The 27,419-nt window shown below is 44.9% G+C and overlaps 1 protein-coding gene across 2 annotated transcripts in view; it reads left to right on the top strand.

Moving 5' to 3' along the window:
• The window catches only part of SF1 (splicing factor 1), a 1,552,458-nt gene that overhangs the window by 1,148,638 nt on the left and 376,401 nt on the right, over positions 1-27,419 (top strand). For both annotated transcript variants that reach the window (XM_044075820.1, XM_044075819.1), the window contains exon 8: positions 2,827-2,942. In XM_044075820.1, the coding sequence (XP_043931755.1) occupies positions 2,827-2,942 (116 nt within the window). The remainder of the gene's footprint in view (positions 1-2,826; positions 2,943-27,419) is intronic.

The following is a 27,419-nucleotide window of genomic DNA, read 5'->3' as shown; positions in this document are numbered from 1 at the left end:
ATTCCTGTCAGGCAAACTAAATTCACTGGCAGTCGACTTAAGCAGAAATCTCATGAACCCACACTAATGGAAACTAGAACCCAAAATATTCAGCCTCTTGAACAAATGGGGGACCCCAGAGGTAGACCTGTTTGCATCCCCTCAGAACTACCATTTGAACAAATTCTGCACCAAAGCTCCCCACAGTCAAGCTTGGAAAGTGAATGCCCTGTCCTTTACCTGGGAAAGCCTCTTGGTTTATGCCTTCCCCCTCTGCCTTTCCTTTCGAAGGTTCCACTAAAGGTCAAACAGGACAAACCAAGAACAATACTGATTGTTCCAGACTGGCCACGCCAACACTGGTAACCCCCTCTTGCCCAGTCTGACACTGTTACAACTATGGCACCTGCCTCAGACCCCTTCCCTGTTGTCCCAGCAGGTGGGCCAGATTCTGTACCCTCAGCTTCAAACCCTGAGCCTTGCAGCCTGGCTAATTCTATGAGCTGTCTAGCATCCCTCAGTAAGCAGGTGCGGGATGTCATTCTGGAGGCAAGGAGGCCTAGTGCCAGAAAATCCTATGCTGAAAAGTGGAAAAGATACTGTTCCTGGAGCCAGGCTCAGGGGATGGCCACAGCGGTGCCCATCTTACCCCATATTCTAGAGTACTTAACAGAAGTGCTCCACAGTGGCCTAGACTTCTCATCAATTAAGATTCATGCATCTGCTATTTCAGCACATTTTAATACTGAGCCACCCCTTTTCTCTCACCCCTTGCTAAAACAATTCCTTAGAGGGGCCAAAAATTTAAGCCCCCCTCCCCCCCAGGAAAGCTCCCGCTCCAGCCTGGGACATTAACTTTGTATTGGAAAAGACAGCCCCCCCCCCGCGCCAGCTGCAACAGCAGAGTTGAAATTCCTTTCTTGGAGAACAGCCTTACTTTTAGCCATCACTTCAGCAAGAAGAGTGTCGGAATTACAGGCCCTCATGGAAGTGGGACCCTTCATTAACTTCCTTACAGACAGGGTTTCCCTCGGGACTAATCCTTCCTTTATGCCCAAGGTGGTGTCTAGTGTGGCCCTAAACCTGTCCATTAATTTGCCTAGGTTTTCCCTAACCCACAAAACAAAGGGAACGGATACTGCAGTCTCTGGACGTTCACAGACCCCTTAGATTATTTGCACAGGACTAAGCCTGTCAGGAAATCTGACCAGCTACTAGTTGGCTTTGCTGCAGGGTCAGAGGGGAAGGCCATTTCAAAGCAAATTTCCAAATGGATAGCCCATTGCATTAACAGCACCATGGAAAACCTACCCCTCAGGGGATAAGAATCACATTCCACCAGGGCTGCATCTATCTCTATGGCATTTCTCAGAGGAGTCCCTACCAGGGACAATCCTGGAAGCTGCTACCTGGAGCTCTGTACATACCTTCACCAAGCATTACCACTTGCCTATTTTTTATAAATCCAGAGCTGGAATTGCCACAGGAGTCTTGCTCGGCTTAATAGCTGGCCCTAATGCTGTTTTACTACTTTCTCCCTTCCTTAGCTTTGGGAGTCTACCCAAATGTGATGACTGCAACAGTGAAACACGAAGAACATAGTACAGTTGTGTACACTTAACATAAATTTAGATGTTCGAGTATATTCACTGTTGCAGTCTTGGTTATCCTCCCTCCAGCCCCCTAACCTCTCTTGACACTCTACCTTACCTTTTTTGGTATAGATACATTTTTTCATGTGGGTTTGCTTTATGATGGGGGTGTACCATACCATACAATTGCTTCCTGTTGTGTGGGCACCTGACATCTGGGGCAAGAAAAACTGATGTAATGGCGTCAGCTGCATGTTTATTACCCCTGACGACCTGATGTCATGGAAGAAGTGACAGCATCCGATGCAGAAATCTGAAGTCTCTGGTATTCAGGACGGCTGAGGGCTACCTGCAGGCAAATGACCCAAATGTTATGACTGCAACAGTGAATGCACTCAAACATCTACATTTATGTTGTGTACACAACTGTACTTTGTGAAAGGTAATTAGTGATGTGATGTCAGTGTCAGGAGGATTCCAAGACGGGTTGAATGTTTGTGTTGCACTTCTCATGAAGCTGTAGTTCTAAGGTGAGTTCCACATGGTTGCTATTGCCACCTGCTGAAATAACAGCAGTCATCCAGCAGCTGCAAAGTCTTATAAAAATGTCTCTCTAACTTTTGAAGTTAAACATTAAAAATGTTTGCATCACTGAGGAGCCACAAGATGTGATTTGTGTGTGTGTGTGTTGGGGCATGCCATTATGCTTAAAAATAATCCTTAACACTTGGTTAAAAAAAAGTCTTGTTCTTTATCCAGTAGTACTTAACTGCACATGGTACTGATTTGTATCTACATTCTGTTCTGAAGTATGTCCTTGTGTTGGAGAACAGCAACAAAACTTCTCTCCCCATTTTGAAAAAAGACATTGTGGTGAGTTGCTTGTCAGTAGGTAAACTGGTTTAAGTGCCTACTCTAGCTTTAGGGATGTTGAGATAGAGAATGTTAAATAACTTAAGTAGAGTTTCCTAAGGAGTCTAGTAGTTTAGAGTATATGGAATGAGGTGCCATCTCTAGTGGAAGATAGTTTAGTAGTGTTTGGGTTTACAGCCGAGAGCATCATTTTATTGTTTTTTTTTTTCAGAGATATTGTGGAAATGTGTAGTTTTTTTTTTTTTTTTTTAAGTTGAGCTTTGAGAAAAGCATTTGTGGAGTCAAGTATTGTACGTAATTGATTTTAGAAGATTGTAAAATGCAGGAAATCGGTTAACTCAATTACATTTAAAGATACAGAATTATTTGATCTCATTTTTAGATTCGAAGTATTTTAAAGCAAGGAATTGAAACACCAGAAGATCAGAATGACCTCAGAAAAATGCAGCTGAGAGAGTTGGCTCGACTAAACGGCACACTTCGTGAAGATGATAACAGGTACAGAAATATATGTTCACTGGTTGGTTGGTTTTTATGCTTAGTTTTCTGTGGAGACACTTTTGTTATGTTGCATGTAGTACATACCCCGTTTGACTGTTACTAATTGGGTAAACAATGCACACTTGTTTTATTCACATTTGGTGGTAAAATCTATTCCTGTCTGGAGTACGTTGGGCAATCCAGCTGCTAGACTTTTTTTTTTTTTTGACTGCCCTACTAGCTGCTATTCCATGTCCCAACTGTACCATCTTCCTAAGCCATGTCTTTGGCAGCAGTTTAAAACATTTGCCAGACAAACTGATTTGTAACTGGTTGATATTATTCTGACATGTTTTATTTTTCCTTGTCTGCTGTGGAAAGAATAGTATTCTGTTTTATTTAGTATATTCACTATCTTTTCATAACTGTTGCTAACATGGTTATTAACTTGAATAAAACTTAGGAAAATGCTGCACAAAATAGAACTCAAGACCGTTTCAGTTGTGAAAAGCATACAGCATGCACCTTTGGGAGGATAACATTTAACACAAATATAACAGCATGATTAGCTGAACAAGGTCAGGCATACATGAAAGTAGAGAGAGAATCAGACTGCCAAACATTTTAATAAACGGCTCTGTGTCTATTAGATGCTGTAATTACCTCAGAAATGTAACCGTTCTGACAAAGACACCATGCAAAAAATGTCTGTGCAGACAATACAAAAATAAGAATAAACTACAGGGGGAGTAAGAGTATGATTTCTACCAGTACTCTGTATAAACAACACAAGTAATACAAGAAAAAGGACCATGGGTTGAAGTACTTATTTGGGTAACAGACCAGTACTTCATGCAGATCAAATTGTAAAAATACCATCTAGTTGTACTATAATAGGACAATACCAAAAAATATTATATTACATTTCCAAGTTTTAAAGATACCAAATACAGTTTTAAAAGGGCTTGGTATGACACACTTTTTTAGGGGAAGTAGGGGCAAAACTGGGAACCCTAAATGCTGTGGATTTTAAAATTTTACAAAATAAACACTACTAGGACGAGATATCTCACAGATTGTACATTTACAAGCACAATGGAATCATACTATTTAGTAAGTCATTACAAGTATCTTTGATAGAGACATTACAGTTTAGTACTAATGTATGTAAATTTGTAAATTAAACAGAATGTGTAAATGGACAACATTGCCTTCAAATGTCAAAATATTTGCTAAAGTGGCACCACAGTTTGTGTGTGGTTTCAAATAACCCAGTGTTAATAGTAAAAGACAAAAACAGAAGCGGACACTGCCTATAATTGGCACATATTCACAGGATGGTCATCATCTGGGACCAAATTGATCCTGTGTTGATAGTTTTAGGGGGTCATAATAATGACAGCTTGGAATTTTTATGTTGCAGGTTGTGAAGAGTTGCAGTAACTCAACAAGTCATAAATAGTAATGCTAAAGAAACAAATGCAGTTTTTCTTTAACTGAAGTTTAGTCCGTTCTTCAAAAAAATACAATAAGGGGGAACTGAAAGAATAATTGTATTTTGTTTAGTGTATTTATTGTCTTTTTAAAACTGTTGCTAGCATGGTTGTTAGCTTGAATAAAAAGCTGCAAGAATTATATGAAATATAAAGGGTTAATTTAGAATAGTATAAAATGCTGAAAATTAGGAAGTAAGTGTGCTGACAAACATATATAGCTTAATTAGATATTAGCATCCATGTAAAGGAGTATGTTATTGAGAAACAGTCTGTAAAAATAGCTGCGCAGATGGTGGCTGGAAAGACATCAACAAAGTAAAGAAATATGTAACATCAAGCAAGATAAAGGTAGAACCTCAAGTTTCAGATGGTGCTGAAACACCACGTTTCAGATAATTCCCTGAACCTCCGAACCTGAAAAAGAATCAAGGACAAATCATAAATTAGAAGAACAAAGAAAAAAGTGTTGTAGAAAGGAAGACTGAGAAAAAAATATCAGACTTTGGATAAATATGAGTGTGTATAAACAAGCTTTGGGAATTTGCCATAGAGAGCTGACAGCATCTGTATTGCATGCTTGTAGATCCAAAAGAAAAATATAGTAAAATCGTACTAACAAGCAGTTTCTCAGTGTATTCATTGTACTTAGTACAATACAGTATAGTTGGTCACACTAAGAGTTAAATACTGTGGTATGCATGTGTACTATTGCACGTAACAGCAAGGCACCAACAGAAGACGCATATATAATTTTTCAGCTGTGGCATTACACTGACAGCACAAAATGTGTGTTCTGCTTGTAGTTACAGTATTGTTAAGCCTTTTGATTCCTGATATGTGATAGTGGGGTGTAAGTCTGTGGTTTCCCCGCCACCCCCTATGACATCTGCACATGACATCTGTATGTGGGGGGGGGGGGGGTTGTACTATACTTGTGCCTCTTCATGATTGTGTTCCTTCTGGTGGATGGCTTAGTGTTGGACTCTAATCCTGCATCTCCCAGCATTCAGGAAGCTATCCTTGTGAAGATTATTTTTTTTTCTGCTAACTGAGCTTGCATCTTCTAGTTTCCATGGGGAAACTTTGCTTTTAGAAATGTACAAATATTGCTGCTTTGGATAGTGTCAATATGTTTTGAACTTGACACCATTAAAGGAGTTTAGGATTGTTTCTGATTTATTGGTTGGCTAGGTAAGTGGTGTGGTCTGTAGATTCTTTACAGTTATGACAGAGGCCACAAGAGCAAGGAGGAATAAATAATGTGTAAAGTATGTAAACTATTTACTTCAGCCACTCCGTGTTTGGACGATGTGAGGAAATGGCAGGGTACCCAGGGAAGACCCACACAGACACTGGAAGATCAAGCAGTTAAGTGGCCAGAAGTAAAGACTGAACCTTGAAAATGAGTCTGAAGTCTCTCCACTGAGCCTGTAGATTGAAGTGAATGAACAGCATTATTGTCAATATATGTTAATAGTGCCTTAGTGGTTTTTGTTAGGTGGATACTGTGGCCTTTAGTTTATCCAGGCAGTGAATGGTTGTGATTTGCTGAACCATATCAAAGCGTAATTTTATTTGTCGACTTAAGTCAGGCTTGCTGGCGTACCAGTTTGTCTTAAGCTGGATGGTTTAGAAGTGCTGATCTGGTTAAGCAACTTACATATTGCTTTACTGTATACAAATAGAGAAAGTGAGTTATACCAAGGGCTACAGTATGAAGCTTTTCAGACTTTCCTGTTGTTCTGCAACTGATCAGAAACAGACTTAGAATATCCATTGTGAATCGAATAAAAAGTGTGCACATGTTCAGATAGTAAAATTGCAACAGGGTAATTGCAGTGCTACACTGGAGATGGTATTGGTCAATGAGAAAGCTATTGCAGATGCACAATTCAGGATGTTGAAACGGAGGAAAAAATGTAAATCAGAATTCCCTAAAAGACAGTTTGTACTATAGATTGTGATATTAATATATGTTAAGAATATAGAAGACCTGCTAGGCTTAATAATCAGTGAGTTTTAGTGCCATAGGCATTAATTTAGTTAACATGCAAGAAATGCAGTGCATCAGTGTCTTTGACAGCAGGTTTTACTAGTAATTGGGTACCACCAGCTGTCAGTCATTGTAGTGAATACAGTGTACTTCTATTCCCATGTTGCAGTATTCTGCATATGGGTTTATCCCTCTAGTCTCACGTACGTACGGCCAGTATCCAAAAGCATTCAGTCCCTCCAAGGTGAATGTGACGTGGCCGAGAGTACATGGACCATAAAGGTGATGGCACACATCAGCTGTCAGAACTTTTCAGCCTCCAGTTGTACGCCAAGTGATGTTCTTCGTGTTTCACTGTTGCAGTTATCACATATGGGTTATCTGCTTGCAGTAGCCCTCAGTCGGCCTGATTACCAAAGTCTTGGGACCTGCGTCGGTTGCAGTCTCTTCTTCCGTGACGTCAGGTCGTCAGGGGTATAAAACATGCAGCTGACGCCATTACATCAGTCTTTCTTGCTGTGCGGTACCCAAAGCAGAAGCATTTTGTAAGTGCCCGTCGGCCAACTCCTGAAATTTTCGTTTGAGTTTCAGAACCGAAGTCTTCAACTAAAGCTAAGTAACCCCATTGGGGAAACTTTTTCTTACTCTTTACCGATGTCAGTAAAAGTTAATTGCATTTCCTGTGGAAAGCAAATACCTCATACAGATTTTCATTCGTACTGTATTCCTTGCCTAGGCCCTGACCATGATGTACCTTGCTGTCGGTTTTGTGCCTTGTTTAACCAACAAACTATCCATCGGTATATTTACGCTTCTAAATATTTTGGATGTTCATCGTGCATACAGCTGCAGTCATTACAGATGGGTTATCCTGCCGTCAGGTGGGTCCTCAGTCAGCCGAATTCCAAAGTCTAGGTCCGGCGTCGGTTGTCGTCGCTTCTTCCCTGATGTCAGTGCGGCAGGGGTACAAAAGAGGCAGCCAACACCATTTTCTTCAGTCTTTCTTGCCGCGCGGTGCCCAAAGCAGAAGCAGTTCGCAAGTGCCGGTCGGCTAGCTCCTGAGATTTACGAAAGTATTTCAGCCGAAGTCTTCTTGAAAGCTAAGTACCCCGTTGGGGAAACTTTTCTTGCCTCAGACCGATGTCAAAGTTAATAATTGCCTTTCTTGTGGGAAGCAAATACCGCATAAGGGTTTCCACTCTTTCTGTATACCTTGCTTAGGCCCAGACCACGACGTCTCGGCCTGCTGTTTTTGTGCTAGATTCAACAAGCGCACTATTAAGCGCCGGGCGGAGTTCGCCCTTCATTATTTTGGCAAAAAATTTAATTATATCATGTCGTCTGATACTCCGACTCCAGTTTTGAGCAAAAGACGCAGAGATAAGGACCGACATCCGAGGTCCGCACCGTCTACTGAGACCATGCTTAGGCCGACTACCGGTTCTCCGGTTCTCAGCGAGGCACCTACGCAGCCCCTGAGTACCGATGACACTACATTACCGGTGACTACAGTACCCGAGGTCACAGGCTCCTCGGTCCCCATTCCTACTGCAGATACCGACGCCACTCTTGGCAGGGAAACGCAGAACTTAGACAGGCCTGCCATTTCTCAAGGTGTCTTCAGGCCTTCCTCCTCTATTAAAGCTTTCACTAAATCTAAAGCAGCCATGAAAAACCAAAAAACATGGTCCTCAGACCTCCTCTCAAGGCCCCATGCCTAAAAAGCAGATGCTTAAAATGGCTGAGGATTTGATTACTCTTATCAGGGGTTCTCAACCCCCCTCTGACAAAAAAAACCCAGGTTAGAGGAAGACTACCCTTCCTCAGATCAAGCTTCTATTACCTCAGAACACTCTGAGAACCAGGATTACGCCTATTCACCTTTCGAATCCTCTGATGCTGAGGAGTCTATTCCCTTGGTACCCCCCCCCCCCCCGAGGACTACTCTTTTGGGGAAACCCTGCATACATTGAGGGAACACTTTCACTGGGAAGGCCAAGATTACTCAGATTCCAAGAAAAGGCTCAGGGAATTTCTTCTGCTCCCCCAGCATAGGCTCCTGGCTATCCCTCCTGTTTTAGATATATTGGATGATGTGTATACAGAAGCCAGCCTTAATCCAGATTTTTTACCTCCAGCTCCTGTTAAACCAGATGGGTATTACCGGGTTCCTGATTCTCACCAGTTCCTATATAAAAGCCATACTGCTGACCCAGAAACTATTTCACAGGGTCCCAAGGGAATTAAGGCATCTACTGCTAAAAACCCATTACCTTCAGAGAGAGATTCCAGAGCTTTAGAAAGGTGGGGGGAAAAGGTGTATACCTTGGCCACTTTAACCATGAGAGCATTAAACTGTCAATTCCATATGTTAAAGTATCAACAGTTTTTGTTATCTCAGTTGAAAAGCAAAATGACACAACCAGAACAACCAGATTTAAAAGGGTTGCAGGATTTGTTGCATGGTGCAGAGCAAGTGGGTAAACATACCTTGCAGTGTGGTTTTGAGGCTTTAGAGGCCTCATGTAGAGCTGCTGCTACAGGGTCTGTTATACGTAGGCATGCTTGGCTCAAAGAGCAAACCTTACCAGATCATGTCAAAGCTAAATTATTAGATGCACTTCAAAAATATGTATTGTTTGGTGTTAAAGCAGAGGAGGTACTAAAGAAAATGGAGGAAAAAGCAAAATCAATTCAAACAGTGAAAGATTTCCTGCAGGTACAACCTCCACGGTTCAGCAGAAACTGGCCTTCAAAAAAATTGGTCCTTTCCAGCCACGGACAGACCTCAAAGGAGCAGATACAGACGCCCAAGGGGTAGAGGGCAACCTCAAGGATCTTTCAGAGCCAGACAGTGGCAAGCACCAACCCCAAGAGGTGGAGAAGATAGATCAGTCATTTAGAAAACAGACACAATGACTTCCCCCTACACCTGCCAAGCAAACCTTTAATGGCAGCACCTTTGGGCGGAAAACTGGCATTCTCAAATTGGCATATTGTTACAAAAGACAAATGGATTCTGGACATTATAGACAGAGGCTACAGGTTCCACTTTCCCACCCTTCCAAAAATGAGAGGCATGCCAAACCTGCCACAAAATCAAAGGGCAGAGGCACAAAAACAAATTTCCGCTCTCATGGACATGAAAGCGATTCAAGAGGTACCTGCAAAAGAACAAGGTCAAAGGTTTTATTCCAGACTATTCCTGGTACCAAGGAAAGACAAAGATTGGAGACCTATCCATCCTAAACACATATCTACAGGTGCCAAAATACAAGATGCTCACTTTACAGCAGCTTCTTCCCATGCTGGGCAAGGAGTCTTGGCTGCTAACATTGGACCTCAAGGAGGCATACCTGCATGTCCCTATCAGACAAGATTGCAGAAGATACCTCAGATTTCTTGCAGGTTCAACCCATTACCAATTCTCTGCATTGCCCTTTGGCTTATCTACTGCGCCCAGAGTGTTTACGAAATGCCTGGCATCAGTAATCGCCTTCTGCAGACTACAAGGAATACAAATCTACCCATATCTGGACGACTGCCTGATCCAAGCGGACAGCAAGGACATACTATTGCAGCACCTGGCGTTTGTAATAAAACTGTTGAACTTCCTGGGATACACAGTCAACAAAAAGAAATCAAAACTAATACCCTCTCAACAAATAATTTTCCTGGGTGCCAGCTTGAATACAACCACCCAGATGGCCTACCTCACTCCAGACAAACAAGGACAACTGTCTCAATACTTCGGCAAAATGGCAACTTTCACCAGGCTAACTGCATGGAAAGTCTTGCAGGCTCTGGGATTCATGGCATCTTGCATCCTACTAATCCCATGTGCAAAGCTGCATATGAGGAAACTTCAGTGGTACCTAAAAAGCTTATGGTCTCAACACAGCCATAGCTTGGAAACAATTATACCACTTATTCCATGCCTTCAAAAGGAATTTTTGTGGTGGGCTCAAGCATGCCAAAGAAACACAGGTCTCCCTTTCTGTGTACCTCAAGCAACTCGAATCATCACAACAGACGCCTCAGAGTACGCCTGGGGAGCACACATGACAGATCAGTGCATTCAGGGAAAATGGTCCCAAAAAGAGAAGCACCTACACATCTACCAAAAGGAAATGCTAGCCATGCAAAATGCTATTGTGACCTTCAAAGACCTACTGCATCCAGGCCAGCTATTGATAAGGACAGACAACACCACAGTGATGTGGTACATAAACAAACAGGGGGGAACTCATTCATGTGGGCAGCTCTTTGCTGCCCGGGTTGGGAGGGTGGCCTAATGGTTAAGGTGTTTGCCTTACAAACACAAGGTGCAGGGTTTGAGTCTCACAAGGGATAATTGGCTAAGCTTAAAATGGCTCTCAAGAGCAGATAGCTTAGTACTAACCTATGAACCTATGAACCTATACCCCTTGTGCAGGCAAGCCATGACACTATGGAACACAACACTGGAATTGCCAATTCAACTACAGGCACAATTCCTGCCAGGGAAGGAAAACACACTGGCAGACAACCTAAGCAGAAATATGACAGATCCACACAAATGGAAGTTGCATCCTCAAGTTTTCACAAAGATAACTCCGGCATGGGGACAGCCAGACCTGAATCTCTTTGCTGCCCACAGAAATTACCAGATGAAAAAATTTTGTTCAAGGACCTATCATCCACAGGCCTGGAAAGTGGACACACTCTTTCAATTGGACAACATTTACAGTTTATGCCTTCCTGCCTCTTCCTCTGCTGCCCAAAGTTCTATTAAAAGCCAGAGCAGAGAGGCCACAAATGATTCTCATTGCTCCAGACTGGCCAAGACAACACTGGTATCAGCTCCTGAAGAGCCTGACACATTCCCCACCATGGATCCTATCTCTAGTCCCTCTTCTGTTGTCCCAGCACAACTACAAAACCCTTCACAGCCAGCTCAAAACCCTAAATCTAGCTGCATGGAGAATTCCTTGATTTCCCAGCAGACTCTCCTCTCCAAGGAGGTGCAGGATGTCATCTTGGAGGCCAGAAGACCTTCTACTAAAAAATTCTACTCTGCCAAATGGAAACGATTTTGTGCCTGGAATCAAGAAATGGACCAGAATCCTTGGGTAATAAATATACCTCAAATTTTACAGTACCTAGCTGAGATGTTAAACAGTGGACTTTCCTTCTCCTCCATCAAGATCCACGCTTCAGCCATTTCTGCACAATACAACACAGATCCTCCTTTATTCTCACATCCTCTCTTAAGGCAGTTCCTCTGAGGGGCAAAAAATATAAAACTCCCAAGGAAACCACCAGTCCCTGCTTGGGACCTCAACTTCGTATTGGAAAAGCTGACCCTTCCTCCCTTTGAGCCAGCTTCAACAGAACTGCAACACTTGTCATGGAAAACAGCCTTTCTTCTGGCTATCACCTCAGCATGCAGGGTTTCTGCGCTACAGGCCCTCATGGCTCTGCAACCATTCATCATTTTCCATCAGGACAGAGTTTCCTTATGAACCAACCCTACCTTTATGCCAAAGGTAGTATCCAGTGTAGCTTTGAATCAGACTATCCACTTACCTACCTTTTATCCAAATCCACAAAACAAAGGGGAAAGACTATTACATTCCTTGGACATTCACAGACAACTTTGTTATTATTTGGACAGGACAAAGCCATTCAGGAAATCGAGCAACTCTGTGTCTTATGCTACAGGTGCTCAAGAAAAGGCTATTTCCAAACGGACAATTTCAAAATGGATAGCCCACTGCATACACTTTTGTTAATCATTTCATGGAAAAACTGTGCCTGCATGCATCAGATCCCACTCCACCAGGGCCACAGCTACCTCTGCAGCTTTCCTCAGGGGGGTCCCTACCAAGGACATTTTGGAAGCAGCCACTTGGAGTTCAGTGCACACTTTCTCCACGCACTATCACCTTCCACTATACTCTAAATCTAGAGTGGGTTTTGCCACAGCAGTCTTGCAGGGCATCCTCGCTCCTCCTAGTTCCACTTAGTGCCTACCACCCTTTCTTAGCTTTGGGATTCTTCCTATCTGTAATGACTTTAGCTGTATGCACGATGAACATGGTACAGATGTTCTTCGTCTTCCATTGCTGCAGTCCTGACTATTGGGTATAGTCCGCGTCCAGTCGGCCCGAATACCAGAGTATAAGGCTGACGTCGGTCATGGCGCCTTAGACTGACGTCAATGCGTCAGGGTACTAATGACGCCGAAGTCATATCCTCAGTCTTTTTGCCGCATGGTCCGATGCAGAAGCAATTTTGCGAGTGCAGGTTGGCGTTCTGAGATATTTCGAGCCGGAGTTTCAGACCGAAACAGAGTTGGCTAAGTACCCGTTGGGAACATTTTGGTTTTTCTTGCCTCAGTATTTAACGGATGTCAGAAAAAGTGAATAACTGTATTTCTTGTGGGAAGCAGATACCGCATAGGGATTATCATACATTGTGTATACCTTGTTTAGGGCCTGAGCACGGCGTTGTTGGTTGCCGTTCTTGTGCTAGATTTAACAAGCACTATTAAGAGGAGGCTAGATTGTGCCAGGTTAGTGTTTGGGAGCGTTGCAATTATAATATGCCGTCGGATGCTCCGGCGCCCGCTTCATCAAGAAGCGCAAGGACAAAACAGCGAAGCCTAGGGTTGATGAACCGGCAGTCCCGGACGTCGGTTCTTTAGAACTCAGTGGAGCCAGAGGTTTTGCCAGGAGTTTCCATGGAGTCTCAGGAAACTTTATTGTTACAGGATGTGCCCTCTCAGGAGGTAGGCCAGGCTGAGGGGCTTCTCAGGTAACTGTTCTTCCCTCTCTTCCCAAGGTAGTTAGGGCCTCTCCTTCTGTTGCCAAAGCTTCTTTTAGAGGTAGGCCAAGTTCAGCTTCTGTGGGGCTTCTCCTAGCATTTGGGCTCTGTGCCTAAGAAACATATGCTTAAAATGGCAGAAGATTTGATTACTATGATTAGAGGTTCTATGCCCCGCCTGATAAGAGGCCTAGGGTGGAACAGGAGTTTGATAGTTTTGAACAGTGTTCACAGGCTTCAGAGTCTTCTGTGGAAGACTTACAGGAGTATCCTACTTATTCTGATTCTGATGTGGATGATTCCACTCCTACAGCTTCTCCTCCTGAGGATTTTTCATTTTCAGAGACTCTACACTCCATGAGGGAGCACTTTAAATGGGAAGGCCAGGATTACTCTGATTCAGGAAAAGGCTTAGGGAATTCTTGTTTTACCCCAGCATAGGCCCTTAGCTATTCCTCCTGTGTTGAATGTGGTGGGGATGTTTTGCAGAGGCTTCCTGAACCCTGACTCCTTGCCTCCTGCTCCTGTTAAGCCTGATAGGTATTATAGGGTGCCCGAAGCTCATAAGTATTTGTTTAAGAGTCCTAGAGCGGACCCAGAAACTGTTTCTCAGGGGCCTAAAGGTGTTAAAGCTTCTGTGGTTAAAAATCCTGTACCCTCTGATAAAGAGGCAAGGGCTTTGGATAGGTGGGGAAAGAAAGTGTATACTTCTTCCACTCTAGCCATGAGGCGTGAATTGTCAGTCTCACATGCTAAAATATCAAAATTATCTCCTTTCACAATTGAAATCTAAGGTGGATGCTTTGGCGGAAGGTATTGAGTGTAAAGAGTTGCTGGATTTGGTTCATGTGTCTGAACAAGTGGGTAAGCATTCTTTGCAGTGTGGTTTTAATGCTGTACAGGCCTCCTCGAGGGTGGCTGCTACTAGTTCTGTTCTTCGCAGACATGCCTGGTTGAAGGATCAGAATTTAGCTGAGCATGTTAAGACAAGGATTTTGGATGCTCCTTTACAGTCTGATGTGTTGTTTGGACGCCTGTGGAAGCAGTTTTAAAGAAAATGGAGGACAAAGCTAAGTCTATGCAGACTGTTAAAGATTTTTGCAGGTGCAGCCTCCAGTTTAGTAGAAATTGGCCTGCTAAGGGGTGGACATATCCTGCTTGTGATTCCCAGTCTAGGGGTAGGTCTAGCCGTGGTAGGGGCAGGGCTCAAGGTTCTTTTAGGCCTAGATCAGGAGTTCACCTGCTCAGACTTCTGGTGAGGGCAGGGGTCAGTCCTTTCGTAAACAGACTCAATGACCTGCCTTTTCAGCTGCCAGTGGATTCTCGTCTGGCAGCTCCTTTGGGAGGAAGACTGTCTCTTTTCAAAGAAAATTGGGATTTAATTACCCAAGACAGATGGGTGTTGGATATCATTCATCACGGTTACAGATTTTATTTCCACACAATGCCCCCTTTCAAAGGCATGCCAGACGTTCCTACTCCACAAAGAAAAGAGGCTCACAAGCAAGTTTCTCAGTTACTCCAGATGGGGGCCATTCAGCCAGTCCCTGTATCAGAAAGGGGCTTAGGATTTTATTCTCGCCTGTTCCTAGTACCAAAGAAGGGGAACACGTGGAGACCAATTTTGGATTTATCTATCCTCAACACTTATCTGGACATTCCCAAGTTCAAGATGTTGGCGTTACAACAGCTTTTACCTCTGCTGGGCAAAGATCACTGGATGGTAACTTTAGATCTCAAGGAAGCTTACCTTCATGTGCCTATAAGGCTAGGTTGCAGGAAGTATCTGCGGTTTCGAACTGGAGATTTTCATTATCAGTTCTCTGCATTGCCCTTTGGCTTATCTACTAGAGTATTCACAAAGGTTCTGGCTCCAGTGATAGCTTACTTCAGGCTTCAAGGAATTCAAATCTATCCTTACTTGGGCGACTGCCTGATTCTGGCTCAAGAAAGGAAGACCTTCTACAGCATCTGGAACAGATCATAACAGTGCTAAGATGCCTAGGGTATTCTGTGAGCGAAATAAAGTCCAGTCTAGTACCCTCTCAAGACATGTGCTTTCTGGGTGTGAGACTGAATACAGCAGCCCAGATGGCCTTTTTAACCCCGGACAAACAAAAGAGTCTGTCACTTTACTTCCATCAACTATCTCATCAGTCAGTGCTGACTGCAAGGACAGTCCTTCAAGCATTAGGGTTCATGGCATCTTGTATTCTGGTGCTTCCCAATGCCAAACTGCATATGAGGAAGCTGCAATGGTATCTCAAAAATGTATGGACACAGCACTGCCAGGATTTGGACACTGTCATTCAAATAATACCTTGCCTTCAAAAGGAATTCTTGTGGTGGGCTCAGGAATGTCACCTAAACAAGGGACTCTCTGTGACCCGGCCAGAGGCGAGTCAGATTTTAACGACAGATGCCTCGGACATTGCTTGGGGAGCTCATCTAAATGGAAAGTGGATACAAGACAAGTGGCCTGCCAGACTACAGCATCTACATATCAACATGAAGGAGATGTTAGCAGTCCAGTTTGCATTGATGGCTTTCAAGGAGTTACTTCTTCCAGGGCGGGTGTTGATTCTAACAGACAACACAACTGTCATGTGGTACATCAACAAGCAAGGGGGAACACATTCTTATCCTCTATGCAGGCAAACAATGATTTTATGGGAGACTGCGTTAAGCTTGCAACTAACTCTTCAGGCAAGGTTTCTGCCAGGAGCACAGAACTCCCTAGCAGATGTGTTAAGCAGACAAATCATGGATCCCCACAGTGGAAACTGGATCTTCATGTATTTCAGAAATTGACAGTGTCATGGGAACTCCAGACATAGATCTGTTCGCTTCTCCACTAAACCACCAGCTGCCAAAGTATTGCACAAAGGGGTTTCATCACACAGCTTGGAAAGTGGATGCTCTGTCTTTCAGTTGGAAAACCCTTCATGTCTATGCCTTTCCACCTCTGCCTCTTCTTCCAAAGGTACTATTAAAGGTCAGACAAGACAGGCCAAGGATGATTTTGATAGCTCCAGATTGGCCTCGGCAACACTGGTATCCACTACTACGGAGTCTGGTAAAGAAGCCTCCATGGCCTTTACCTCTGATTCCTCATCTGTTATCTCAGAAGGACGGTCATCTGCTCAATGTCAAGCTTCACTCTCTTCATCTAACAGCCTGGCATCTTCTCTGTTGAAGCACAGCAGGTCTCAACTTCCTCAGCAAGTTTTAAATGTGATTATGGAAGCTAGAAGACCTAGTACAAGGAAGGTGTAAAATGGAAGAGATTTTTATTTTGGAGTACAGCAAAGAATTTGGAGATTTCTGAGCCTAATTTGAGTGTGGCTCTTCAATATCTTACTGAGTTATTGGACAAAGGTTTGTCCTTCTCTTCCATTAAGATTCATGCTGCAGCAATTTCAGCTCACTATGATTGTGACCCACCTTTGTTTTCCCATCCTTTGTTCAAGCAGTTTCTTAGAGGGGCAAAGAATATAAGACCCCGAGCTCCTGCTCCTGGTTGGGATCTCAATTTTGTGTTGGAAAAACTTACTCTACAACCTTTTGAGCCTCGGCTACTGCTGAATTGAAATACTTGTCATGGAAGACTGCTTTTCTGTTGGCTATTACTTCTGCAAGAAGGGTGTCTGAGTTGCAGGCCCTTATGGCAGTAGACCCCTTTTTGATTTTCCATAAGGATAGGGTATCATTACGTACTAATCCTTCCTTTATGCCTAAGGTGGTTTCTAGTGTGGCTTTAAACCAAACTATTCATTTGCCTACTTTTATGCAGACCCCCAAAATAAAGGGGAAAGATTTTGCACACTTTAGATGTACACAGGCAATTGAGATATTATTTAAGCAGGACTAAGGATTTTAGGCAGTCTCAGCAGTTGTTTGTTTCTTTTGCTTTGAGTTCACAGGGCAAGCCTGTGTCAAAACAAACTATTTCCAGGTGGATTGGCTTTTGCATTGCATTTTGTTATTCCCATCATGGCAAGGAGATTCCAGCTGGGATTAGGCCTCATTCCACTAGGGCTACTGCCACTTCAACAGCATTTCTAAGGGGGGTGGCAACTAAGGATATTTTGGAGGCAGCTACTTGGAGTTCAGTGCATACTTTCTCTAAGCATTATCACCTTCCTATCTACTCTAAGTCTAGGGCTGGTTTTGCCACAGCTGTTTTGCAAGGCATGTTGTCAGCTCCTACTTCTTTATAATTTGCCAGCCTCCCTTACCTCTGCTTTGGGATTCTACCCAATAGTCAGGACTGCAGCAATGGAAGGCGAAGAACATAGTACAGTTTTGTACCTACCATAAATGTAGATGTTCGAGGATTCCATTGCTGCCTCCTTCCCTCTCTATTTAGGGGTGGTTGTGTAGGTGAGTTTACATGCTTATATTTTTGTACATATTGTTGTATATATTGTACATGTTTTTGGTGCAGGTTTTTTGGGACTTGTCTTTTGGGGTCTTCTGACATCTGGGGCAAGAAAAGACTGAGGATATGGCGTCGGTCATGCGCGTAGTACCCTGGCGTACTGGCGTCAGTCTAAGGCGCCATGACCGGCGATCAATCTCTCTGGTATTCGGGCCGACTGGACGCGGACTATACCCAATAGTCAGGACTGCAGCAATGGAATCCTCGAACATCTACATTTATGGTAGGTACAAAACTGTACTTTTTGTACCTACCATAAATGTAGATGTTCGAGTGCTCATACAGCTGCAGTCCAGGTTACCCCCCCTCCGTCCCCTCTTAGGACAGGCATTATGACAAACACCTTATCATACAACCTATTTGGGGTATTCTCTTATGGTGCATTTGCTTGCAACTACTGTTTTTTGATTATTGTATGTTGCATGTTTGCATAACTTTGTTTTGCCTTCCTTCTGGGGGCACCTGACATCTGGGGCAAGAAAAACTGAAGAAAATGGCGTCGGCTGCCTCTTTTGTACCCCTGCCGCACTGATGTCAGGGAAGAAGCGATGACAACCGATGCCGGACCTAGACTTTGGAATTCATCCGACCGAGGACCCGCCTGACAGCAGGATAACCCATCTGTAATGACTGCAGCTGTATGAGCACTCTAACATCTACATTTATGGTAGGTACAAAACTGTACTTTCTCTGTATCAATTATCTAGATATGTCTGATAGCCATCCGACTACCAGCATTCCGAAAAACGTAAAGATGAAGACAGAGACAGACCTAGATCCAAAGCTGCCGACGACGCGTCTCCTAAGCCAGTCGCCAGTTCGCTGGTACTCAGTGATGCGCTTTCGCAGCCCCTGATACCACTACTTCTGATTCGCAGGCCTCTACTGAGACCCATTCAGAGTCAGGTATGCCGCGAGATGCTTCATCTGTGGAACCTGCGGATGTCTCTACCTTGGATGGGTCGGAGCCACTGTGCAGGCACCGGCTTCTGAGGGTGTATTCAGGCCTACGGACTTGCGTATTAAACTGATGCCACCTTCTTCTTTAAGACCTAAAGCTCGAACTATGCCTAGAAAAGACTCCCTGGATGCATGCACAGGTTCCTATGCCTAAAAAACTAATAAGAATGGCTGAAGACCTTATTACTTTAATCAGGGGAAGCCAACCATCCCCTTCTAAGAGATCTAGGACTGAATTTGTTTATGAATCTTCCAACCCAGATTCTGAAATTTGTTTCTTCTGATGACCTGGATTTACCCTTATCTGCTTATGAGGATTCTGGTGCAGAGAACTCTGTTCCCTCCAGAGGATTTCTCTTTTGGTGAAACTTTGCATACTCTTAGGGAGCATTTCTGCTGGGAAAGCCAGGATTACTCTGATTCAAAAGAGGCTTTGGGAATTGTTACTCCTGCCTCAACACAGGCCTTTAGCTATCCCACCTGTACTAGACATATTTGATGATGGTTCCTTTTCAGAATCTAGTTTGGCCCCTGATTCTTTGCCTCCTGCTCCCAGAAAACCTGATAGATATTGCAAGATTCCTGATTCTCACAAGTTCCTTTTTGAAAATTCTACTGTGGATCCTGAGCCATTTCACAGGGACCCAAGGGCATTAAGGCTACTACTGCCAAAAATCCTACCCCTTCAGATAGAGATTCAGGGGCGCTGGATAGTTCGGGTAAGAAGGTATACATTTCTGCAACCTTGCCCATTAGAGCCTTAAATTGTCGGTTTCATATGTTAAAGTATCAGCAACATATTATTGGATTGCTTAAACAGAAAATGATGATTCCTGACTGTGCTGAAAATAAAGATTTACAGGATTTAATGCCGCCTCCTGAACAGGTTGGAAAACATACTTTGCAATGTGGGTTTGATTCATTAGAGGCCTCTTGCAGGGCTGGTGTCACTGGCTCTGTACTTAGAAGACATGCTTGGCTTAAGGAGCAATCTTTGCTAGATCGTGTTAGTTAAATTGTTGGATCTTAAATCGGGACCGCCTGTTTGGCAACAAAGCAGAAGTTCTTGAGGAGGAGGAGGAAAAAGCTAAATCTATGCAAACTGTTAAAGATTTCCTACAAGTTCAGCCTCAAAGATTTCCTAGGCATTGGTCCTTTCCTGCTTCTTCCAGGCCTTTTCAACCCAAACCCAGAACCAGCAGAACCCCCAGGTTTCAGTCCCAGGGTACGCACAAGACTAAGCAGTGGGGGGTTTCCGCCTCCAAATCGGGGGGTAGTAAGACTCCCCCTATGGAAAGCTGTCTCCGTGACTACTTTAAACCTTCCAAGCACTTCTTAACTTCTCCTTTAGGGGGAAAGATTGCTCTGCAGGCCAAAAACTGGGAGGGTTTTAAATGTAGTCTCCCAAGGTTACAGATTTCACTTCCACACATTACCAACCCCGAACGGTTGGCCAGATCTACCCCAAATCTCAGTGGGCAGAGACTCAAAAGCAAGTACTCTCTCCCTTAAGCATAAAGGCTATTCAGACTGTACCAGAAGAGGAGGGACAAGGATGTTCATCGTGTTTCACTGTTTCAGTCATTACACTTGGGTTATCCTGCTGGCAGGCTACCTGCAGTTCGGCCCAAGTTCCAAAGTCTAGGTCCAGTGTCGGTTGCTGTCACCTCTTCCCTGACGTCAGTGCACCAGGGTATAAAAGATGCAACCGATTCATTTTCTTCAGTCTTTCTTGCTGCACGGTGCCCGAAGCAAAAGCAGTTGGCAAGTGCCGGTCAGCAGACTCCTGAGATTTTCGAAATTGAGGTTCAGAACCGAAGTTTTCAATAAAGCTAAGTACCCCGTTGGGGAAACTTTTTCTTGCTCCAGACCGATGTCAGTAAAAGTTAATGATTGTATTTCTTGTGGGAAGCAAATACCTCATAAGGACATTCACTTTTACTGTATTCCTTGTCTAGGCCCTGACCCCGATGTTACTAGTTGTCAGTTTTGTGCTAGATTCAACAAACGCACTATTAAACGTCAGTTTGATTTTGCCCTACATTATTTTGGCCGAAGGTTTAATTTACATAATGCCATCGGAACAATCGACCGGAATTTTAAAAAACTCAAAGACAAAGAAAAGGCCAGGCATCCGAGGTCCAAAACTGACTACGAAGCCTCTTCCAGGACAGTCGCCGGTTCTCAGTGAGGCACTTTCGCAGCCCCTGAAGCCCGCTACCTCAGAGCCACAAGCCGTCTCAGACAGCCACGTGTAGACACCGAGGCCTGAGGAAACTCAAGGTATTGGGCCTGCGGAAACTATTCCCTCAGATGGGTCCGGAGCCGCTGAGCAGGCATCTGCTTCTGAGGGTGTTTTCAGACCTTCACAGCTTACTATGAAGCCCACTACAGCAGCCAAGGCAAAGTTCAAAACACCATTAAAGACAAGGAAACAAGTACAGCATTTTCCTGAACAGTCATCCATGCCAAAGAAACAGATGCTTAAAATGGCCGAAGACCTAATTACTTTTATCAGGGGTTCCCATCCCCCTCCTGACAAAAGGCCTAGGCAAGACACTGACTATGATTCCTCTGACCAGGTTTCTATTTCCTCTGATTCCTCTTCTGATCAGGGATATTCTCTTCCTCCCTATGAGGACTCTGATGCAGAAGAGTCTATACCTTCATCCTCTCCGCCTAAGGATTATTCATTTGGGGAAACCCTGCACACCATGAGGGAGCATTTCCATTGGGAGAGCCAGGATTATTCAGAATCCAAGAAAAGGCTGAGAACTTTCTTTTATTGCCTCAGCACAGGCCCCTGGCTATTCCCCCTGTGCTTGATACTGTTGATGTTTTTTCTGAATCCAGTCTATCCCCTGATTATTTATCACCTGCACCAGTCAAGCCAGACAGGTACTACAGGGTCCCTGACTCTCATAAATTTCTTTACAAAACCCCTGCTGCAGATCCAGAAACATTTTCTCAGGGTCCTAAAGGGGTTAAGGCTTCCACTGCTAAAAATCCTGTCCCCTCTGATAGGGATTCCAGAGCTCTGGATAGATGGGAGAAAGTTTACACTTGTGCTACTGTAGCAGTAAAGGCTTTAAATTGCCAGTTTCATATGCTTAAATATCAACAGTACCTCATGTCCTTGTTAAAACAGAAAATGGTTTCAAACTCGAAGTCCTGATAGAAAATGCAGGATTTATTGCATGCAGCTGAACAAGTGAGAAAGCATACTCTACAGTGTGGTTTTGATTCATTAGAGGCTTCTTGTAGAGCCACAGTTACAGGCTCTGTTATTCGAAGGCATGCTTGGTTGAAAGAAAAAAAGTTTACTTGAACATGTTAAAGTAAAAATGTTAAGTTGTCAATCTCGCCTTCATTCTTGCTTGATGGGTTCGGAGCCGATCCTTCGGCTCCGACTCGGCACTTGCTTTAGCTCGAGAACTCCTTTTACCAGCTCGAGGCAGCCCCATATCCCATGATGCAAGGCGGTAAGTACCCAGATTTCGTTTGCCGCTTCGCTTAGGAAGTCTTCTTTTTACCAGCTCCTGGTAAGTTGTTCACATTTGTGATTTTTCAAGCCCCTTTTTAGTCTAAAACTAATTTTTTGATAGTTTAAGTTTATTTTTCTACCCTTTCTGACAGAAATTCCCTGTCTCTTTCAATTTTTTTTGTTAGTCAATTTTCCCTATCCCATCCCCCCCTGTTAGGGTGTGTGTGTTGGTTTTTTATAGAATACCTCTTGGTATTTTGTTTAATTTTGACTGGTGTGTCTGTGTGTTGTGTTTTTCGGCACCATGTCAAAGGAGAGGGTCTCAGGTTTTAAGAAGTGTGACTCGTGCTGTCAGAAGATGTCTCTGACGGTCACACTTCTTGCCTGTATTGTCTGGGCCCTCTTCACCTGCAGGACTCCTGTGCTATTTGTCACTCCTTCAGCCAGAGAGTCCTGCAGGAGAGACGTAACAAGTTGATTCTTAGGGGCCTTCTTAAGCCGGAGGGCTCTCCGGCTAAGTCGGCTCCACCAAAATCAACAAAACCTGCCAAGGCCCAGGCTTCTGTATCTAAGCCTGCGGCCTCGGCTCCGACTGCATTGAGTCGAGATCGGCTCGGCTGGAGCCGATTCTGGCTTGACAAAGCTTTCACCGATGGCTATCGGTGAATCTGTATTGTCCGCCGATGTCGGCTCCGATCGGTTCCGACACCCATGTGGCACAGGCATCGGTGTCGGCTCCCATCGGGTCCCGCACCCGTACTTTGGTGGGTGTATCGGGTCCGGCTGGGGCCGCGACATCGAAGCGTTCTGTCGGCTCCGACAGGATCTATATCGGCTCCGATGGCTCATTCCAGGAAGAGGTCGAGGTCTCCTTCCTTGGAGCCGATACTTCGCTCGGCTTCACCTCTTCTATCGACGGAGCCATCGGAGCCGATCTTCAAGGTCATCCAGGTTGTCAAATCATGACCTAGAGAGAGTGGTCAGTAGATTACTCAAGTCACAGGTACTGGCCCAAATGTTACACAGTCCGTCTCAGCAGACGACTGTTGGTCCACACCCCGTTACAGTTCCTCCTTCAACTCTACCCCAGAGCTTGGAGTTGGAGTCTTCGGGCATGGTTACTGCTACGGCTGGAGGACGGATACCCCCTTCTGTTCCTTCAGCCTCTACTCATCTCCTCTTCTTTAGAGGGATTCGGTGGTCGGGCTTCCATGGTCTCCTCCGAGGGGGTGAGTGGCATCGGACCCTTGTCCGAGCCCGCTCTTCCCTTGGAGCCTCGGCCTTGGTGAGCTCGGCTCCGACATCTGCCTCGAGACTTCCTTCGGTGGTCCCTGGGTTCCTAGCTCTTGAGCGGGTTCTCTCGGACCTGCCTGGGAGGAGCATTCGAGGTGATGAAGAGTGTACTGGCCACTGGTATCAGTCAGCAGTCTGTTCCGTAGCTCCTCCCTCTATAGTACCTGTTGACATCTCTGCCACTTCTCTTGCTACAGGACCCAGAGATCCTCCGCCTCAGGTTTCCCCATTGGGAATTTCCCCTCTTCCGAGGATTCTCCTGATGTTTGGAGATCCTCCTAGGAAGAGGACTTGTAAGAGGAAGCATGTAGACTCCCAGTCTGTCACTTGGATACTGACTTTGATGAGTCAGAGGGATCCCCTAGATCCCCTCTGAGGATGTCTCCTTCTCAGACATCCTAGAACTTCTGAAACAGAGGAAACTGGCCCACCAACAATCCCTCTGAGGATGAGTCAGTATACCTAGAGGCGTTTGGATCTCGGCCCTCCACCTCCTGGGTGTCTCCGCCTTCGACCCCTTATGCAGGTTATTGCACGAAAGGCGTGGGCAGCTCCTGACTCTGTAGAGCCAGTCCCTAGGAGGCCTTCTAAATTTATCACTGCCCCTAGTGACAAACAATTCCTTACCAAGGGTGTCCCGCTGATGCCATGGTGGTGGCTGCGGCCACCAAAAGGAACTTGCAGATCCTTCCGTGCCCGTCCATCCTCCTAATAAGGACTCTAGGACCATGGATAGGTAGTGGCGGATGTTTTCCTCAGCGACCTTTGCTATCGTCGCTGAATTACCTATGTCACTTCACCAGACTCCAAAGAGATATCCTGAAGGAGCTGGGAGAAGTAGTTCAGGATCCTACAGCTGCAGGGGCTCAAGAAAAGATTGCTTCGCAGCTAGGAACCCTCAATTCCATTGCTAACTCCTCCATGCGGCTAATATCTTATGCTGCGGATGGAGCGAGTAGAGCCGCAGGCACAGGTGTGGCTCTTAGACGCCAAGCCTGGATGCGGCTGTGTGATTTTGCGGATCCCTTTAAGGCGTCCTTCACAAATTCTCCCTTTGATGGGTCAGCTTTGTTTGGCCCTCAGGTGAAGGAAACCTTGACCAGGTGTGAGCAGGACGGCAAGACTTTCTGCTGTTGGAGTCCGTTTTTCCACCCCTTCTAGGCCTTATCCCAAAGGACAGAAGGGTGGGAAGATGTGGTTCCGTAAATCCCAAGGAGTCACGCTGGATTCACGTGGTCAGTTTACCCCTAGAGGCAGAGGGGGTAACAACAGACGCCGCTCTAGAGGCAGAGGGGGTCCGAAGAACCAGGGAAACAGGGAGCCTCTCTCTGATAAGCCCTTTCAGCATCCCTGAGGTGTTGCCCGGCTGTCCCTCCTTGGAGGCAGTCGGGGGAAGATTATCACTGTACCCAGAAGCCTGGCATTCCCTCACTCAAGACAGATGGGTACAGTCGATCATATCCAAGGGTTACATAATTCCTTTCGAGGAAAGTCCCTTCCCCTCAAGTTCCCTTCCAGATGTACCACCGGTCTAAGGGACATTGCAGAGTTAGAAATCAAAACTACTGCAAAAAGAGCCATTCAGCCAGTTACAATAGACCATTCAGAGCCGGAATCTACTCAAGGTTCTTTTGGTCCCCAAAAGACGGGAGACTGGAGACCAATATTGGATCTCAGCAGACTCAACAAGTCTGTCAGGAAGACAAGATTCGAATGGTCACTCTTCAGTTAATTCTGCCCTTCTTACAGAAGGACAACTGGATGTGCTCAATAGATCTTCAGGACGCACTATCACATCAAAATTCACAGACGCTCCAGGAGATTTCTCCGCTTCGCTGGGGTCCAGTCACTTCCAGTTCAGAGCCCTGCCCTTTGGTCTCACTACAGCCCCAGAGTGTTCACCAAATGCATGGCAGTGGTCACGGCTCACCTGAGACGTCAAGGATTCCAGGTGTTTCCGTATCTCGACGACTGGCTCCTGTCAGCCACCACCAGGCATCAGCTTATACAAGCCAGGGATTACACAATAGACCTTTGTTCTCATTTAGGCATCTCAATCAACTTCGAAAAGTCATCCTTATCGCCCTGCCAGTCTATTACCTTCATAGGCGCAAACTTAGACACTGTTCGGATGTCAGCTACCCTTACAGAACAAAGAGTTTCAGACATTCAGACTCATGTCAGGATCATTCTGGCCAGCAAGAAAGTACAGGCCAGAATGGTTCTAAAGGTATTAGGTCTCATGGCTGCGGCCATTACTCTTCTTCCCTGGCTCGATTCTACATGCGCCTCCTTCAGTGGATGCTGTTCACACAGTGGTCATACCAGCAACTCCCAATGCGTCACCAGATTCTGGTGACACAAACATGCAAAGAACATCTTGCTTGGTGGATCACATAGTCTCAGGTTCACCAAGGCAGGTGCTTTGTACCTCCGTCCCGATAGCCACTGTCACCACGGATGCCTCCCTGATCGGGTGGGGGTCATTATCAGGGCAGGATGGTTCATGGGACGTGGCAACCGTTCGAGTACCATCTGCACATAAATGTCCTGGAGATGAGAGCAGTGCTTTTAACGTTGCAAGCCCTCAACGACTTTCTTCCCGTAGGGACAATTGCAGTCCACACAGACAACATGTCTGTAGTTTGGTATATCAACAAACAGGGCGGAACCAAGTCCTACCCCTTGTGTCGAAGCGCTCAGACTTTGGCAATGGGCGATCTCCTCTCATCGGTTTCTGGTAGCAACGCATATCCCTGGGAAAACCAACATTATAGCGGACAGATTGAGCAGAGCTATCCTCATGCCTCACGAGTGGTCTCTCAAGCAATCTATAGCGGAAGAGATTTTTCTGGAATGGGGTCATCCATGTTGCGATCTTTTGCTACTCCCCAAAACAGCAAATGTCCAGACTTCTTCAGCCTCTTCCTCTATCAGGCCATCCCCAGAGACGCTCTGACCCAGGATTGGCCCCAGGGACTTCTTTATGCCTTCCTCCATTTCCTGTGATCCCTCAGGTGATCCAGAAAGCTGCCGTTTGAGAGCCAAATTGATTCTCATTGCCCCTTACTGGCCTCGACAAGTTTGGTTCCGTTCCTCCATCATCATCTTTTGGTGCAGCCGTGGCATCTGGACCCAGTGCCAGATCTACTGATTCACCAATCCGGTCAGCTGCACCGGTCAATCCCTTCTCTCAACCTCACAGCATGGTTGCTCCACTTCCTTCCTTAGCCAGGCTTCCTTTGATCTCTAACCCAGTTAGAGACATCATAGTAGCTTCACTAAAATCCTCTACCAGGAGGATTTACACAAGCAAATGGAAACGTTTCTCTTATTGGGCTAAGGCCCAAAATATTGATCCTTTTACTGCCCCTGTTCAGGCAGTTCTAGACTTCTTAGCAGAGATTTTTCATGCAGGCTCCTCTTCTTCCACAGTCAGAGTTCAATTGGCTGCTATTTCTAATTTTCATGTCGGGATAGCAGATCATAATATTATGTCCCATAGGCTCTGCAGGGCCTTCTTGAAAGGAATTTTCCTACTAAAGCCTCCAATCAGGAATCCTCCTCCTCAGTGGGATCTAAATTTAGTGCTGACATCCTTGATTCTTCCCCCCTTCGAGCCAGCTGTTTCTTGTTCCCTGAAATATCTTTCTTGGAAAACTTTATTCCTAGTGGCTATTACATCTGCCAGGAGGGTGTCTGAACTTCATGCTCTTTGGGTTCGACCCCGCTATTTGATTTTTCACAAAGACAGAGTATCTTTGAGAACTAATCCATCCTTTTTACCTAAAGTCGCTTCAAAGAACAATCTGAATCAATCCATTGATCTCCCTGTATTTTTTCCTAACTATTCAGATAGAGCTGAACAAAAGCTACATTATCTTGACGTCCACCGTCAACTTAGATATTATTTGGATAGAACAAAAAAAATTAGAAAATCTGATCAACTTTTTGTTTCCTATGCGGATAATAAAAAAGGCCTTCCTGTTTCTAAAGTGACTTTGTCCAGATGGCTTTCTTC

Source organism: Protopterus annectens, chromosome 6.part1 (assembly GCF_019279795.1).
Source record: "Protopterus annectens isolate FY-2018-M chromosome 6.part1, PAN1.0, whole genome shotgun sequence".
Lineage (NCBI taxonomy): Eukaryota > Metazoa > Chordata > Ceratodontiformes > Protopteridae > Protopterus > Protopterus annectens.
This window is presented reverse-complemented; position numbering and strand designations above follow the sequence as displayed.